At 37.3% G+C, this 19,985-nt stretch overlaps 1 protein-coding gene across 1 annotated transcript; it reads left to right on the forward strand.

The window, feature by feature from the left end:
- Positions 1 to 13,751: 13,751 nt before the first annotated feature.
- LOC105035162 (protein TIFY 6b) lies at positions 13,752 to 18,088 on the forward strand. The gene is made up of 7 exons (XM_010910609.3): positions 13,752 to 13,987; positions 15,180 to 15,376; positions 15,471 to 15,742; positions 15,830 to 15,920; positions 16,015 to 16,372; positions 17,201 to 17,258; positions 17,607 to 18,088. Exons 1-7 carry the CDS (start codon positions 13,903 to 13,905, stop codon positions 17,794 to 17,796), a joined length of 1,251 nt encoding a protein of 416 aa, XP_010908911.2. The 5' UTR covers positions 13,752 to 13,902; the 3' UTR covers positions 17,797 to 18,088.
- The last annotated feature ends 1,897 nt before the right edge of the window (positions 18,089 to 19,985 follow it).

Consider the following 19,985-nt stretch of genomic DNA (forward strand, 5'->3'; position numbering starts at 1 on the left):
ATAATTAATTTTAATCATGATTTAAAAATATTTTAAAAATATTTTTTTTAATAATAATATATTAATTGTAGCATAACAAATTTATAAGCCTTAGAATTTCCGTTCGAGGATAGCGTGCATAACCAATATTTTTTTTTATGAAAAAATTATTGGTGCTTTACACACTATTCTCGAATTATCCTCGTAGACAGTTTGGGCACGTGAATAAATTTAATATTGCAACACATGTGCTTCTATATCGCAGAGTTTTGTCAGTATTTTCGATCATGTTCTCTGGATGCATAGCATAATTTTAATGCTTGTGTATCTGGAGAACTGCGTCGAAATGCTGTCGAAATTTTTTTGGTATACAAGACATGTATTGCAATATTAAATTCTTACGTTCCTGAATGGAATAGGACCATCACCCTATAGGTAGGAGATATAAGACGTTAGTCAACTATTATTACATAAAATTGATTGTATAGTTTGCATCATAAATATGTAGGTATGGATCGTGGTTGGATGTCTTTGCGTGATAAGTTCTGTCCCGAGTATATTACGGGTGTGACGACTTTTATGAATATGGCGTCCAATCATACTAGAGAAGATGGGAAAGCTCGTTATCCATGTCGTCGATGTAGAAATTTATTTTGGTGTACCTTATCGGACATTCAGAATCATTTATACGAACACAGTATAGATGTGACTTACAAGAGATGGACTTGTCATGGTGAAGATTTGCCGACTAGCTCAAACATGTTGTCCAGGAGTCCCATAAATCTGTCGTCAGTCGGTGGATCATGCAGTCGTGAAAGACAAACACTTGGTGAAGAAGATAAAAAAATTTTAGAGGATCTTCATCCGAAATTATTTGAAGTAAATGTAGAAGCGAGAGCAGAACATCAGCATTCCATTCCGAGATAAGAAGCTGAAGATGACAGTAATATATCTATAAATGATAGATTCGAGCGTCTATTAAGAGATGCACAAAGTGATGTTTATCCTGGTTGTAAGAAGTACTCTCTGTTGTCCGCCGTAATAAAGTTATTACACATGAAGACACTTGGTAAGTGGTAAAATAACTCGTTTAATTGGTTGCTCAAATTTTTGAAGGACTTACTACCAGAGGGAGAGTTACTTCCGTCAAGTCATTATGAAGCCAAAAAATTATTGAAAGGACTCGGTTTGGGAGTCGATGACTTGGGCCTACGCTGTAAAAAGATACATGCATGTCCAAATGATTGTGTTCTGTTTCGAAAGGATAAACAAGATCTACAAGCACGTCCAATTTGTCATTCAAGCAGATGGAAAGAAAGTCATGGTAAGGATAAGAAGAAAAAAAAAATACCATGCAAGATTTTGCGGTACTTTTCGATTACACCACGATTGCGTCGATTGTTCATGTCGAGGCATACTGCTTGTGACATGCGATGGCATAAGGAGGTAAATAATATGGATGATGATGTCATGAGACATCCATCAGATGGAGATGCATGGAAATATTTTGATCGTGAACATCCATGGTTTGCAGCTGATTCACGAAATGTCAGGCTAGGGTTGGCAACAGACGGATTTAATCCATATGGTAATCTTAGTACTGCTTATAGTATGTGGCCTGTTATGGTATTTCCTTATAATTTACCACCATGGAAGTGCATGAAATCACCTTTTAATCTATTGGCCTTGTTGATCCCGGGTCCCCGTGCCCCTGGAAGAGACATAGACATATTTTTAGAGCCATTGATCGAAGAGTTACAATATTTGTGGGAAGAAGGATGCGAAACATATGATCATGTTGTAGGAGGCATCTTTCGTATGCATGCAGCATTGCTTTGGACAGTTAACAATTTTCCTGCATATGGCGATATTTCTGGATGGTGTACAAAAGGGTATAAAGCATGCCCAACTTGTAACGATGATATTACATCGGACCGTATTCATGGAAAGATTTGTTTTACCGGCCATCGACGTTTCTTGCCAGATGATCATAGATGGAGGAGAAGTCTTAAGTTCAATGGCAAGCATGAACGACGTGCGCAGCCAAGATTCTGGTCTGACAATATTTTAAATCAGTTACCAAACCCACAGGATGTCATATTTGGTAAGGGTCTGGCCAGCCAAGTAGGGGTGCGAACAAGTATCGGAAATTGGAGAAAAAAGAGCAAGTTGTTTGATCTTCCATATTGGAAAACGCTTCTTCTTCGACATAATCTTGACGTCATGCATATTGAAAAGAATATATTTGATAATGTATTTTATACCATTCTCAATATCGAAGAAAGAACGAAGGATACCGTGAAGGCTCATCTTGACTTAGAGGATATGCAGATTAGAAAGGAATTACATATGATTCAACGAGGGGATAGGCTGGTGAAGCCATTGGCATGTTATACACTGAATCGAAGAGAGAGAAATCAATTTCTTTCATATTTGAGATCAGTGAGGTTTTCTGATGGATACGCCTCAAACTTGAAACGGTGCATCAAGTCGAAAGATGGGAAGATCGTCGGGATGAAAAGTCATGATTGTCATGTACTTCTACAGCATGTGCTCCCAGTTGGTTTGCGCGGATTGTTGTCGGATAATGTGTGTGATGCGTTACTTGATCTGGGAACTTATTTTCGAGACTTATGTGCGAAGACATTGAGACGAAGTTAGATCGATATATTGGAGAAGAAGATTATCATTACTCTCTGTAAGCTCGAGATGATATTCCCTCCCGCCTTCTTTGATATCATGGTGCATCTTTCTGTTCATCTTCCACATGAGGCTAGATTGGGTGGGCCAGTACATACAAGATGGATGTACCCAATTGAAAGGTAATTACATGATATTGTAATATTTATTATTCATTATTGTATTTTTATTATATGTGATATCAATTGATAATTTATTGAATAGGGAGATGCGTGAATACAAGAGTGCCGTCACTAACAAAGCACGGCCTGAAGGTTCAATAGCAGAGGCACATGTTATGAATGAATGTCTGACGTTCTGCTCTATGTACCTTCAACGAGTGGAGACCAAATTTATAAGGTCACAACGGAATATCGATGTTGACGAGATTCTGATCGATGAATTGTCCGTGTTCTCCAATGTTGCCCGACCATATGGTAAAAAAGATTTTCGAATGTTGACACCACAAGAAATGGATGACATGCATTGGTATGTGCTAAACAATTGCGAGGAGGTAGAAGCCTACATGATGTGAGTATATACATTTAATTTTTATTTGTTGATATATCAATGAATGTACGTGGACTCTAAATTAAAATATACATGGTATTACTGTATCACTTCAGAGAACACGAAAGTGAGCTCAGAAGAAGTAATCCTACATTAGCAGCAGCACGACATAGAAATCAATTCGCATCATGGTTTGACGAACGGGTAAGTTATGTTCATGTTCATCCATGATTAAAAGTTTGTTTATACAGTATTTATTTTGTCAAATTTAACCTGCTTATTGTTCTTTTAATTGTAGATAGCTCAGCTACGTATAGACAATCCTAACTGTATCAGTAATGACTTAGCTGCACTTGCACGAAAACCTGACAGACGTGTATCAGTATATTCAGCATGCATAGTCAATGGTGTGCGATTCTTAACGGAAGATCGCGATTGTGATCGAACCACACAGAATTGTGGAATAAGCATGGAGGGCGAGCACAAGGGTGAAATAATAGATTTTTTTGGTGTTCTGCATGAGGTTATAGAGTTGAGATATAGTGGCCTTCGATGGATTGTGTTATTCAAGTGTCGATGGTATGACTTAGGACGACACAGGCCAATTGTTATAGATCCTCAACTCGTCAGTGTCCACACTGGTCATGTATGGTATGAAAGTGATCCTTATATTTTTGCAAAGCAAGCAAGACTAGTGTGGTATATTGATGATAATAAAATGAAAGAGCCTTGGCGAGTTGCAATAAGGGCTCAGCATAGGCATTTGTTTGATCCTGCACTTTTCACATGCCTGAACGATGAACATCTTGAGAATGAAGTCTGTGCAATTATTGAAAACGAAGCATATCAAATGCAAGCACCAGATAACATATTAGTACCAGATGATACGATTGACATAGGACAATTACAAAGAGACGACTATGAACCTGAGGATGTTTCTGTTGTTGGATCGTCGATAAGGGCACGGACACGAGCACGATCCAATAATGACTTCATTAACGACGATGATGATAGCACTTCAGGGTCGAAGTCTTCTATGACTCCCGTTGAAGATGACTATATGGACACGAGTTCAGAATCTGAGAACAATAATTAATATGAATAAGTAATTCAATTTATTTTTTTTGTTATATCATGTAATACTTGAGTTTTTTGATTACGTACTGATTTAAATTATTTTAATCATTGCAGCATCATGACTGGTCCTGGACGTAGACATTCACGGGGTAGGCAGCAGGCTCCGCTTGATGATACACATCCTCACTTTAGCATTTTGCATGATGAGTCAGAGGATTTAGATGAGACTCAGTTGCCCAAGTCCACAGAGCAGACTAGTGCTCAGCCAGAGCTTGCCCAGCCGAAGGCCATGGTACCGCAGCATCATCCCCTTACAGGTACATCTCTATCAATTTATAAACCATATATTTTTTTTGTTATATGCATTTAGTGATACATGATATATGTTCATTTCACCAATTTTTACATGTAGGAACACAGCATCGACGTGCAGTGCGTGGTCCTAGTAGGGGTCTTGTTTTGGAAAAATATGTGCATACACACAATGAAAAACTGAAGGTACATATATTTCGAGATCATCCGGTTGGCACAGAGGCTAGTATCGTCGCAAATGAGATCAGTTTGTATATGTGGAATCATTTTCCGTGGGCTGCTGAAAGTTTCAAGCATGTAGCTCCTCGATACCGTGATGCTCTAGTCTCTCACATCAAGGTAAGAATTAAATTTGGATGTCTTGCATATCATTACATGATCCATATTATTTTTGATTATATAAATAATTTTTTTATTATATGAATAATTTCATGTATTTGCTTTTTGGTATGATTACTGTGTAGGATAATATTGACTTCGAGGATTGCACTGACGAAGAAGTGACGGCATGTATTCTCAAAATGGCTGCAAATAGATACAGAGATCGGCGATGTAGGCTTCATAAATACTGCAATGAGCTGCAGGCGAAGGGGATTGATCCTGTGACCCAGCCATACAGAAATTGGGCTGGGTCTAGTGATGATTGGCGTGGTTATGTGAGCATTTTGGAAGTGAGGCATTTTAGGTATGTCTAGTGTTCCAAGTTTTTTTAATTATGTTATGTCCTTTATTGATTATAATTGTATGTATTTTGTAGCGACGATCGGAGGTGAATAAGGTGAATAGGAGCAAGATTGATTCTATTCACACGCAAGGAAGTACCTCTTTTGCACAGGGAATGAAGAGGATGGTACGTAACTACATTTGCAATCATACTTTGTAACTTTTTATTAAATATTTATATTATTTTGATATCTTTTTTTTTTTTTTTTTGTTTGAACAGGGACTATCCAGAGTCGACGCCTATGCTAAATTCTATCAAAACAAGAGTGGCAAGTTCGTATCCGAGGAGGCGAGGCAGCGTCATGTAAGTATCATTATTCTACATTTTGAATACTTTTAAAGAGTTTGAAAAAAATTTATGATTTATTTGGTTTATTGTGAAGGAAAAAATGTTAGAATTGAGAGAGCAGGCGACGAGGGAGGTGGGATCTGACGGTGATACTGGATCGCAGCAGGTTTGTTTGATGACAGATGATACGATTTTGGATACCGTCCTCGGGCGGCAGCTAGGATCTGGTCATAGCATGCGGTCCAAAAAATCATGCAGTTCATCATCCGGTCGGTCTGATGATGCATCGGTGCCAGAGGCAGTTAGGACATCCATGAGCATGATGCAAGATCAGATTAGTTACTGGATGAATCGTAGTCAGACGCTCGAGAGGATCGTAGCTGCGGTGGCGGGATGGCTCGGTATTGATGCTTCTGAGTTAGCACCTCTACAGTCACATGATGCCGCCTCTGCACCACCATCGCGACACATATCGGGTTAGGGATCGACACCTGGAGAAGGGAACGAGGCCAACGAGTCAGATCATACTTAGTTTGTACTTATTTTAAATTTAAAATGGTGTATGGACTTATATTTTTGTATATGACAAAGATGGTTATGAAACTTTTGATATTTGAAATTGGTCTTTTGACTTAGAATATTTTATTGTGTTAACATACTGTTTATTTAAAATATGTTTGATCAGATAATTTGTATTTGAGCAGGTTTTTTTGAAAAATAAATAAAAATTTTATTTTTTATCCAAAATTTATTTTAGCGATGAAATTTTTAATTTCGTCGCAAAAAAATTTGTGAACCCAAAAAAGAGTAAAACTTTTATTATTCATTGCGACGAAATTTTTTATTTCGTTGCTATTTTTGCGACAAAAAAATAGTTTCGTCACTAAAAGTATAACTTTTTGCGACGATATTTTTATTTCATCGTAATTATGGCGACGAATATTTTTATTTCGTCGCTCTTCTAGCGACGAAATTATTATTTCGTCACCATTATAGCGACGAAATTTTTTTTTCGTCGCAATTATAGCAACGAACATTTTTTTCGTCGTAATTATTACGACGAAATTATTTTGTTGCTATTTTTGCAACAAAAAAATAGTTTCATCGCTAAAAATTTTACCTTTTTGCGATGAAATTTTTATTTCATCGTAATTATGGCGATGCATTTTTTATTTCATCGCAATTATGGCGACGAATTTTTTTATTTCATCTCCCTTCTAGCGATGAAATTTTTATTGCGTCGCTATTTTAGCGATGAAATTTTTTTTTCGTCGCAATTATAGCAACGAATATTTTTTTCGTCGCAATTATTACAATAAAATTTTTATGACAAATTTTTTTGCGATGAAATCCGTCGCTAAGTTTTGCGACGAATTTCATTTTCGTCGCAAAAAATAAAAAAAAAAATTTTAATCAAAATATTTAGCGATAAAATTTTTTTTCGTTGCAATTTTAGTGACGAAAATTTAAGCTCTTGTGACAAAATATTTTCGTCGCTAATACACCACATAACTTCATCGTCTAGGTTTACTATTTTTTGCGATGAAATAAAATATTTTCGTCGCTAAGGTCTTTTGCTACGAGGCTTTCTCTACAAATTTTTAGCGACGATATATTTCGTCACAAATATGTTTAGCGACGAAAATATGATTTTTAGCGACGAAAAAATTTCGTCGCAAAAAATCAGATTTCTTATAGTGAAAGGAGGAATCGAATCCTGTTAGATATGATTCGGTCTATGATGGACTTTGCAAGTTTGTCGACATCTTTTTAGAGATACACACTCGAGTCAGCTTGTTATATTTTAAATAAAATTTTGAATAAGTCTATAAGTAAAACACCACATGAGATGTGGACAGGGCGTAAGCCAGCACTCTCTCATCTTAGGATTTGGAGATGTCCCGCTTATGTCAAACATTTAAAAACTGACAAGCTTGAATCTAGGTCTGACAAATATCTATTTGTAAGGTATCCAAAAAAGATCAAGAGATATTACTTCTATCTTGCTGACGAATAGAAGGTGTTCGTCAGCAATAGGACAGTCTTTTTAGAAATAAAATTTCTTGGTGAAAAAACTAATACCTCAAAGATTGAACTTGATGAAGTTCGATCGATAGAAGAATCGATACAATCTAGTAAACCCATAGAGTCGGACTTGATTAGATCAAATCCGAAACTTATTGTAGAAACATCTTTAAGAAGATCCGATAGAGTATTGCGTCAACCGGATAGATATTATAATTTCTTAGTCCGAGATGGGGATCCAGTTGAACTCGATGAGAATAATAAAGATTCAATCACCTATATAGATACGATGCAGAGGTCTGACTCTGATAAGTGGCTGAAAATCATGAAATCCAAAATAGAGTCAATGAAAATCAACAATGTACGGACATTGATTGACCCACTTGAAGGGATAAAACCCATAGGGTGTAAGTGGATCTTCAAAAAGAAGAGGGGCACAGATGGAAAGGTGGAGACCTATAAAGTCCGTCTGATTGTCAAAGGTTACCGTCAGCATTATGGTATTGACTATGACGAGATATTTTTTTCTGTGGCAATGCTCAAGTCTATTCAGATTATGCTTGCGATAGCAGCACATCTGGACTATGAAATCTGATAAATGGATGTGAAAACAGTCTTCCTAAATAGAGAGCTAGAAAAAAAGATGTATATGATACAACCTGAAGATTTCATATCCACAGATGAGTTTAAGATGTGCAAGCTTCAAAGGTCCATCTATAGATTTAAGCAAGCATCTCGGAGTTGGAACATGCATTTTGATAAAGTGATCAGAACGTATGGCTTCATTAAAAATAGAGAGGAACCCTACATATACAAATGGATTAATAACTCTGTGGTAGTATTTCTTATTTTGTATGTCAATGATATTCTCTTAATCGAGAATGACATCTTTATATTACAGAGAATAAAAATTTGATTGTCATCACAGTTCTCTATGAAAGACTTGGGAGAAGCATCTTTCATCCTTGGGATGAAGATCTATAGAGATAGATCTAAAAGATTGCTTAGATTATCTCGGTCGACGTATATTGATATTGTGTTGAAAAGATTTAGCATGAAGAATTTCAAAAAAGACTATCTTTCGATAGGTCAAGAAATTTCTCTCTCGAAGAGTGATTGTTCGACAACTCCTCATGAGAGAGAGCGTATGAGTAAAATTTTATATGCTTCGACAGTGAGATCTATTATGTACGCTATGACATGTATGTGACCAGACGTGGCATATTTATTAGGAGTAGTGAGCAAATACTAGTTCGATCCAGGTGAGAATCACTGGAATGTCGTAAAGACCATCTTCAAGTATTTAAGAAATACTAAGGATCAGTGGCTTATCTATGGAGAATCCAACTTAAAACTTATGGAGTTTACTGACTTCAATTTTCAATCAAATCATGATGACAGTAAGAGCATGTCGGGATATATTTATACCTTGAACGGTGGAGCAATCTATTGAAAAAATATCAAGCAGCGCATTGTGGCCAACTCTACTTGTGAGGTAGAATATATTGCGGCATCCGATACTACGAAGGAAGTTGTGTGGCTATAAAAGTTCATCAACGAGCTCAAAGTGGCATCCTCCTTTGATGGCCCCATCTTGTTGTACTGTGATAGTATTGGTGTCATTGCTCAAGCGAAGAAACTAAAGTCACATCAGTGGATCAAGCACATTCTGCGCTATTACCATCTGATCCGAGAGATTGTGGATCGAAGTGACGTCGAGTTTCAGAAGATCGATGGAAAGAAGACCTAACCGATCTATTTATTAAAACCCTCGATATCAAGGAGTTCGAAGACTACAAATCAAAGATGGGTATACGATATTGTACCGATTGGCTTTAGTCCATGTGGGAGTTGTTGAGAATTGTGTCCTAAAGTCAATCGTCAGCTTATTGATGATTGTGCTTATTATTATAATTATATATGAATTATTTAATTAATAAATATTATTTGATTTTCTCATCATTGTGTATATCTCATTTTGAACTCCTGTTATGTGATGAAGTTCTTAGGACTATTTGATTCGATATAGGAGGATATATCATTTAGTCCTTAAATCTTAAGTCCATAACCAAACGATATACTATTATTAGGATGGTAGCTATATCAAGTATAGGTCATTGTGTGTCATGTATGTTAGTTGTCCTCTTAATCAAGGAGTGTGGAGATACTGGCATGGCATGCAAGTGAGATATAGGAGTACATCTTACTGAACGTGATCAATTGCTGAGCACTCTGCTGTCAAGAGTAGCTCGCAAAGGATATGGATATAAGTGTCTCTCCGATCTAAGATTACACAGTGACTTGCAAGCAACTCACTATGCTTTAGTGTCGGACTACCTGAATTTCTAATTCAGTAATGAAAGATTTCTGGGCATAGTCAGATACTTGTAAAGTCAGTGTGTGAGTCAAGATAGAATTGATCTCTCCGAATAAGTAGGAGTTAATGTATCAGTATGTTTCAATTCAGTAAAACCTTAATCAGGATAATCCATGTGATGGATTTTAAAAATTGAAATACAATGTGGATGACCATATCAGGGTTAGCAGTTAAATCCTAGATCATCTTGAGTATTTGGGTCAAAGAGATGAATTATACAGTAACCATATGCCAATAGGTTCTTGAATGATGCTTTACAATCTTTCGACTATTCGGATATTGGGTATCATTGCTAGATGATTATTTTGATTGGTATAAGAAGATTATTTCCATACTACCGACTTAGATTTGAACCTATGAGATCACACTCAAAAGAAATTTTTGACTGATCATATGACTGATCAACGATTAAGAATCGTTCTAGGGTAAAATAATCAATTCGATTGATGATTAACCCTATACAAAAGTTATAATAAATCAATTCACTAATTATTGGTGAATTATGGAAGGATTGATTAGTAATTAGATTGCTAATTAATTCAATTTGATTGAACATTAAGGTTTGGATCGAATCTAATTGGATTTAATTTGATTTGACCCGATTAGGTTATGAGATGACCTAATCGCTAAGGGTGTTTGATTCCTGATATGATCAGGACTTGAGCTCAATTAATTTTTGATTTGATTAAGATTTGATCAAAGCTATTTTCTACCTAATTAGATTGGGTTTAATGGTCCAATTGGATTTAACCTAATTTGGTTGGATTAAGAATCTAATTGGATAAGAAAAATAATTCGAATTCGAATCTTTTGCACCTCCTTTATCTGTGTCCTCTTATTCTTCATATGAAAAATATTTTATATGATTTTTTTTCATGCCCAGAAGTCTTTCCCACATCCTCATTTGAGTCTTTTTGGATTAAAAATTGGTTGGTTTAAATTTAAGTTCAAATTGATTTGAATTTGAATAAAAACCTAGAGTCTAAATTGAGTTAGACTCTCCTTTTCACGCCATCACATTTCTCTACGCATAAAATATTTTTGCATGAGATTTTTGCACTATTCTAATGTTGGTCGATCTCTCTCTGAGTTTATAAGATAAGAATAAAGTTTGCTTCAAAATTTAATTCAAATTGATTTGAATTTGTAATAAGGATCAACCAACACTTGAATTTGAACCGAAACTACCTTATTCTTATCTTTATCTTCTATGGGATGCCAACCTTAAAAAGAGATCGATTTTGTGCAAGATTAGAAGTGATTTTTGATGTATGAAATCTGAGAGAGGGGACGTAAAAAGTTGAGAGTGGGTTTGGCTTCCGTGTGTGAGAAATAGAGGAAGTGTTCTTCCTCTCAGGCATGAGCTGTGGATCTAAGATTTCATCTCTAGGTTTTGTGAGAAGAAAAATATAAGAGTGAATCTTGTCCAATCTTTCACACCACTACCTCCTTATAAAGCTTCGTCTTCTGATTCAGAGGAGTTTGGAAGATCCAAAGAAAGGAACTTGGATCAGTCATCCAGAGCCTTCGACACGAGCTAGTACTCTCGTGAAGGAAGATCTGATTAGAGCTTCGAGTGGATGATCTGTAGAGGCTGGATGGTCTGTGCAGCTACTCGACATCAGCGAGAGCTTTGTACCATGCTTACCAGTAACAGAGATCATCGACCCATAAAAAGGTGATAAGTTCTGAACTCTACTGACATAATCTAAAAGTTAGATCAGATTCAGGGTATCGATGTGATTGATACAGTTTTCTATTTTATATCAAATTTTATATGTAAATTTTCTATATCATAGATCCTTAATGATAGTTTAGATCTGATCTAAGGCATATTTAGAAGATTAAAATGTTTAATCTTTCATTATTCTGCTGTAAAATTTTAAAAATACATATTTTGAACTACCCATTTTTCCTTCATAAGGATCACATGCATCAAGGCCATCAAATTGTATAACTCTTCATTACATCACCTTCAGAATGAACTACATGGGTCGATCTGTGAGGTGCAACATAGGGCCTATCGACATCCGATATATGGCAAACTCCGATGAGTCTGGACATATTCCTTGAATCTCCTTTTCCAAATCATTATATTATGGTGCCTTGAATTCTCCATCCTTCATAATTGCAGCAGGAATGATGAAGCGGCTTATTAATGAGGCCTCAAGATTTCCTCCACTAGATATTGCATAAAATTACTCTGAGAAGAAAGATCGGATCGATAACCAACGACCAACCATAGAATTAACTACTTCCTTCATCTGAAATAGTGAAACCACTTCGTACTCGGAAGTAGGGGATAAGTATTATGGAGGTTACCCATCATCCAATCTGATTTTCCTTCTTAGATTATAACCGAGTATTTCGTGACAGTCTGACAAGACTATCTTGGACACTAGGGAGAGATCCGAGTGGTTGAGGTGAAGCGAGTTATGTTATTAGCTTCTGTTCGAACCTCAAATCGACAATTACCGACCTCAATGTCAGGATTCAACCAACGATAAGAAATAAAGCCCAACAACTTGGACGAGCGTCGATATACCTAAAGCAAAATTTTAGCTCTGCTCCAACTTGAGCTGCCAGTTTGTTCAGCCATTTAGGTGATTTTTAAAATTTCTCAAGAACTTTTAAAATATAAATATGGCTTCTAATTGACGTTATGATTAACAATAATTTTGATTTACAGATTAGTAAACAGATTTTATATCCAAATAATTTGTTAGATCGTGATCTAATAATTAAGGGAGCTATAAGATGATAAAAAAAATTTAAATAAATTTAGTTCTAAAAGATAAAATTTTTTATTTTTTTTATTTTTTTTAATTATTTTTAATTATTTTTTAGATTTTGATCGATTTACTCGTTGAAAATTCTTCGATCAAAAAATTACTATCCGGCTTCAAAAAAAATAAAAAAAATTTATTTCATGGAGAAGGGGAGCAGGTGTCCTCTGAAGCTTGGTTGATCATGACATGGGAAAGGACCTGCTCCGATTTTCCTACGCTGAGAAAGCCAACCTGCCGAAAGCCTGCAGGGCCGAGCCGGTGACGGCAACCAAAAAGTTTTTTTTGACTTGTGGAGGATTTTTCTTGGCACGCATGGCCAAAAAAAAAAATCCCACATCGCCATTAAACCAAGCTCATCATAACACTGACATAAATTACTGCCGCACAGGCGAACACGTGAACCATATTCCATCCACGTGATGCAACTCTCGTTCAATCGGACGCCTATGATGTTATCTCGATCGCGTAACACCACAATATCTTTCCTCCGCGGGACACCGCATTCGGCGTCTTTTATCCAAATAATCGCCGAGGGGAACTATCCTCGTGATGGTAGCCGATTGGGACTCCCCCCCTGATTCCTTGCCGTCGGCGTCAGGACCGACGGTGACGTGGCTCGGCACGTGTCCGGAGCCAGGCTCGCGGGGAATAACGCGCCTGGATCGGCTCCACCGATTGGCGGGGTGGAACCTGGCGGTACACGCACGTGGAAGGTGACTGGACCAGGCGGTCGCTGTGACCGGACGCCCCCGTTAATCGGCAGGTGGCGCCACGAGGGCCTCGCCATCCGACGACGGCTTAGATCTCGCTCTCGTGGGTTGGGCCCCAGGGACTAATAAAGTTTTATGACCACGTTAAAAGGGTAATTATAAAAAAAAGCCAACAAGAAAAAAAGAAAGAAATTAGAGGCTTTGGCTTTTCTCCAGCTGGGAGAAAGAAAAGAAAGGAAGTAGGGCATTGCAGAGAGGGGGTGAGAAAGAGAAAGAGAGAGAGAGAGAGAGAGAGGGAGGGAGGAAGGAGGGGGGTGGGGGGAGAGAGAGAGGGAGTAAAGAGACGGAGGACGGACGCTCGTGACGTGTGGTGTATTTTGGGAAGAGTTTCTCTCGGGAAGAGAATTAGGCCTGGTGCGAATTAGATCTGCGATGGAGAGGGACTTTCTGGGACTAAATGCCCAGGATTCCGGGCCGCCGCCGAAGGAGGACGGCAGGGGGAGCCGCCAGGATTCAGGTCGGATTATTTTATCTCTTAAACCTTCGATTTCACTCGATTTATGTATATGTATATATATATATATATATATATATATGTAAATAAAAAACAATCGTTTTGATTTAATTGTTGCTGGGATTCTTAGTGTCCAATATTTTTGTCTGTTTGATGTTTTTATTTCCTTGTCTTTCGTCAAGAAAAATGAGTTTTGTTGAAGACTTTGGTTTAAGTTTGGTGGGTATTGATGAAATATTTAAGCTGTAATTATTTTCTGGTGATTTTTCTTTACTGGAGTAGTGTCTTTCTTCCTGTGGATTTTGTGTTTTAATTGCTTTTTTTTTTTTTTTGAAATTATTGTTGGAATCACAGGATTAGGGTTTGTTTCCTTAGTTGCAGCCATGTTTTGTAGGTCTGCACAGATTTCTATCTCTGGATTTTGCAAGCGTTTCCAAAACACCCCTGCTTATTAATGATTCGTGATTACTGAGTAAGGAAAGCGGTGTTGATGGCGATCTAAAATTTCTTCCATAAATTACTATGCTCTGCACTGGGACTGTTATTTGTCTGTGATATTTAATGTGGATTTGGATTTTGTTCTTTTTATGAGCAAAGATCATGTTTAGCTGACAAAGATTAGCTGCAGCTCTCGAGGACCTTCTTTTGATCATGAACTAAGGTTTATTTCCATTTTTTTTTTCTATAGTTGGATTACCATTATCTTTTGAGATGGAACCCAATCATGTCATACTGGGTTCATTTGGTTTATTTGGATGTATTTTTGGTATTTAATTCTAGGATTTAAGTTAGCAGTTGAAACCTGAGGCTCACAGTTTTAAGATTTGCAGACTATCGTTGGTGAAAGCTTTCCACTTAGTTATTGCTGATATAGTTGTTTACAAACTTGGGTATATAAATTTTCTTATTTTTCTAGATTAAAAGATTGAAGTTCGTGATGGATTATCTTATATTTAGTTCATGAATTTTGCATAAACTTATGTAGATTAGTGCCAAACATAGCAATTTAGCACTAATTAGACTGTAAAGGTCACTTATGGTTTCTAGCAATCGTATCTCAGGAACTAGTTTTTTACTTTTTATATTTTTTTGCCCCCTTGTTTAAATTTGGGTGGGCAACAAGCGACGAGCGAAATTTCTTCTTTCCCCTCTTCATTCCCATTTTCCTTACATGTCTAGTTTGTGGAATTTGCAGTCTACATGGGAAGTTCTGCCATGCAGTGGCCTTTCTTGAACAAGACCGCTGCTATGCAGCCGTTTATGTCCTTCAAACAACATGAAGAGAGGCCAAGGAAGATTGTATTTGATCAGTTCTCTTCTGGATTTCAGCCAATATCTACTGTCGATGCCTTTGAGACCAGTTACAAGTCCTCCCTTGCATTAGCACCACAGGTCTCAACAATTGTCAAACAGATCTTGGCTTTACATCAAACTGTTTGTTGTGATCAAGATATTGAGCTAAAACTTTTGTCATTTGAGGTTGCAGAAATCCTTCAGTCTTGATAGACAAGGCATCCACCAATATGGCATTCATGCGAGCTCCTTTGGTGCTTCTGCTCACCAGTCAAACGAGCCTAGAATGTTCCCAGTCGTTGCACATCACTCCATCCCGGTTGCCACGAGCGGCCCTTTCTTCAAGGTCCAAGGTGCACCAAGTGGTCCAAATCTTGCAGTCACCCCATTAAAGCCGCAGCCTTTTGGAGGGCTTGCAGTCAGTGCCCCTGTTGGGGGTTCTGTGGTTGGAGCCCTTGCTCAAAGGTGGGTACCAAAAAATTTGGTAAGTTCTGTGCTTATTTTTAGGTAGTTCTTTAATTGTTAACTAAATTCTAAAATGAAATGCTGCAGGAGTGGAACCAAGCCAGCTTCCACTACTGCACAGTTAACAATATTTTATGCGGGTGCGGTGAATGTCTATGACGATGTCCCACTGGACAAGGTAATGAATTACATGGATGAAATTTGATAACTTTTATATAAAATGAAGATTTGATGGCTATGAGGCTAGTTCTTACAAAGTATTCATGTTGCAGGCTCAAGCAATTATGTTGCTAGCAAGCAAGGGATCTAATGTGACCTCGAATGCTGCAAATCCACGATATGAAGCACCTGCATCGGTCCTGACAAAAGTAGCAGGATCTGATGGTTTAAGTACAAATCAGAACCAGACCCCTACACCGAGCCATGTGGCTTCACCTTGCTCGGGCCTTTCTAGCCCGCTATCAGTTGCTTCTCAAACAGGGCCTCACTCTGGTAGTCGTTCTGCTGCCAATGATGATACTGCTGTAGTTAAATCTCTTGGTTTATTGGCTCCCACAAGCCAAACTGAGCCTTCAAAAACTCTCACTGCTGCATCAGGCTCTACTTCTGCTGAAACTATCATGCCAAGAGGTATTTGTCGCATTAGAGGTGCATCAGTTATGATTTTTGTTCCTTCATAGTAATTTGGTGTGCACAATAAACAACGTGGATTTTATCTCTTTTTAAGCATGGATATTTCACCAGAGTAGTCATGTCTGTAACATTTACTATTGAATACTGATATACTTTTGATAACACCCTATACATGTTATATTCTTTCTGTAAACACCATTTTTTTTTTGGGGGTCAAAAATGGGATTAGATATGATAATGATAGGGGTCCAAAGACTTGTCAAACACGTATAACATACTTTTGTGGGTTGGAATATTAAGTTATGTCTTGATTTTGCTCGTACCTGGATCTATTTGTTTGTCAATGTAATGCACAACCTTCATTATTGTGTGTGCTTGAAGCAAGAGATAAAGCCTGTGAAAACACAGTGATGAAGAGTTTAAATTGTGGAATTTCTAGTGAGCCAAACAATTATAAGTTCTGTCATATGGTACCCCAAAAATAGAAATAAAGAAATCTGTTATGTATAATAAAGTCATATATGGCAATTATTTTATTTCTTGCTGTATCAGTGTTGCATCTATGTCATATTTTTTCTGGAATTTATTACATTGGTGTATCCATATTGTGTTGTATTGATGACCATACTTCATAGTAGCTTATGTACTAGATCAAACAGATTTGAGTGTTCCATTTTTGCACCAAATGCACCATACTGAAGCTCCTTGCTTCTTGTAGGCAGAGATTGTCATTAGTGTTATTATTAATTACATTGGCTAATCAAATCTCGTGTTTTCTTAATATTAATAACTGCATCTCAATAAATGGCTAATTTGTATTTGCAGCTGTACCCCAAGCTCGGAAGGCATCATTAGCCCGGTTCTTGGAGAAAAGAAAGGAAAGGTAAAGCTTTCATTGCTAATTCCAAATTTTTCTTGCCTGCAGTACTTATATTTGATAAGTTACGTTTCTATCACGATACTATAATTTTACTAAATTTTGGAAATGGAGAGCTTGCGTTTGTTGGTGTTTCTACCTTTTCCTGCCTGGGTATATATTTTATAGGAAATTGTCCACTTTCAGAAATGCAGTGCATTTTTTTGATGACCTTGTGTATTTATTTCAACTTAATTTTCTTTCATTTATTTGGCTAGGGATTCTCATTCATGTTTTCCCATTTTCAGTTTCAATTTTATGTAAATCTAGAGCTCTTTTTTTTTTAAAAAAAAAACTCCTTGATTTTCCCTACAGGGTGACAAGTGTGATGCCTTACTCTTGCGTCAAGAAATCCCCAGAAAATGCTGCAGGCCTTGAGTCTGCTAATGTATCCAGCAAATCCTCATCAGTCGATATTGCCTTGTCAAGCAATCGGGAGGATCGTGGTGTTTGGGCCAACAGAAGAATAGTGCAGATAGCGGGGAGTCCCCAAGTACAAAATTAGAGATATGAGCTTATTTATATATTTCGACATCCCCTTCTTTCTGCAACTGCAGTCTGCCATTCATTTGGGATCCTCAGATTGTTATAATGTATTTGGTTATGTCGAAGTCTTCTGTCTCTGAATGCAATCAGAGAAGTTCAACAACTAACGAGAGAGCTATAATGTAAAACTTCAATTATTTTTGCTCCTTCTATTCCCTATTGCTGTATTGTAGAAACAATACTGATTACTTAGATATTTCTACTGCCGGTGGTATATGATGAAATGGGGACAATGCCTAATTTCCTTTTGATTTTGGTTAGTTTGTGGGCCCTTGTCTAACTCCAGTCTTGTGGCTCTGCACCAAAAGCACCTAAGCATATTTTGAAATTCAAATGGACCATGTCAGTGCCTTTCCTCTGACCAAAGGACGATGCATATGGATCATAGTTTTTTTGAGTAGTGTTCAAATCAAGGCCCTCTCTTCAGATGCAAATAAAAAGGCTAACCTTGGGGATGCTAGCAATGAAGTGTTAGGTTTCTTTCCCAGATTTTCATTTCCTTCTGGTTTCACAAAAGGTTATGGACTTCTCTTGGCATTAATTTCTCCAAAGATCCCTGCTTCTTATGTTACGTAAATCACCTCGCACTGTCTCTCATTCTCTTCTGTGAATTTTGAAATCATTTATTAACTCCCACCTCTCCAGCCGTATGATCTTGTTTTAAGTGCTCACTTCATGTGCATGCGATGGTCTCCTAAGAATTATGCAGCATTTTTACGGAGAAAAAAAAAACAAGAATGTAGTATGATAATTCTCTTGATTGTCCAATATTTAGCAAGCACTAGTTTGAGGTAAGACTCATGAGGCTGAATCATAGGTGGGGAAAGGAGGTAAAGAAGGTGCTATTGGGATGTACAAATAGGAAGGGGTAAATCTTCCTCTTTTAGGTCCACAGGAAGGTCTAATAAATCTGGGTGACACTCTTTAGACTTGGGAGGATAGGAATTGTCCATTGAGGTCCTATGGGGATGTGCCAACAGGTTATACATGCATAACCATGCTATTTAGATGCACCAATAGGTTATACATGATATGGGAAATTGAGGAGTACAGTGCTACCCGGAAGGGGAATTTGAAGTCTGCTGGAAGTCATGGAGACCCACCATCCCAAAAAAGGATAGTAGGATAACTCATTCAAATCAAAAGGAGACGTAACGTGATGTAGCCTGTTCCTGAAAACAATTTATGCTCTGTTTGGATGTTGAAATTACCATATTGGATTGATAAGATCTTCCAATTCAGCTTCTTTTTTATGTTAAATGGCCAAATGTAGCAAGTAATGCCTGTCTTTCAGGATGAAGATAAATGACCTAAGAAAGAGGGAAGTTATCCTTCAAAAACAGAGATTGATTGTCCACTATTGTTGCCGATCTCTATCAACTATCAGTTTCAAACACATTTTCAAAAAAAAGCCAGCCTTATTGGAAGATCTTACCAAATCTACAAAATTTTCTAACATCCAAACATGCTCTTAACTCATCAGTTAAATGACAATGAAAACAAAAAATATATTACCATGATTTTCTCCGCAATAATACCAGTCGATAATGAAGCATGAAGATTAAGGCTTGGAAGGTGAACGGCGCTTGTTTTCCTCCTCAGTGGATTTATCTAAGTTATTTAGTAAAAGAACCTAAGATGAATGGCCTTGACATCCTCCCGGGAAAAAAGGCTTGGCTGTGGTATAATATTTGTAGGATTGGAATCCATTGAGAAGAGAAGCAATTGGACTTTCTAGGTTCTGCAAGAGAACAGCATGATGAAAGTGTGGATTGTTATTTTTTTCGTTTTTGGCTAAACAGGAGACCTTGTAGAATGCACAAGGCTAGAAGGCTTCCAAGTCTCTTTTTTCCTCCCTCTGATTGATAACTGGATATTACATTCACTAGTTATGATCCATTATAGGCTGCAGCATCATGTTCATTAGGAAGAGCAATACTTTGATCCTTCCAGAATTTGTGAGTCATTCTGCCACATGATTTGCTTCGCGGTATAATTAATGTTGCACCATACAATGAGGGATTCACCATATCATCATCCAAGGAAGTCCCTCCTCTCGCTTTAGGAGGCACAGTAAGGAACAAAATTTACAGTTGACGATGTGGTCCTGAAAGGAAATGTTAGTTGCATAAACAAAGCCTCTGGCCT

The sequence above is a fragment of the Elaeis guineensis genome, chromosome 3 (assembly GCF_000442705.2).
Source record: "Elaeis guineensis isolate ETL-2024a chromosome 3, EG11, whole genome shotgun sequence".
In the NCBI taxonomy this organism is placed as follows: Eukaryota; Viridiplantae; Streptophyta; class Magnoliopsida; order Arecales; family Arecaceae; genus Elaeis; species Elaeis guineensis.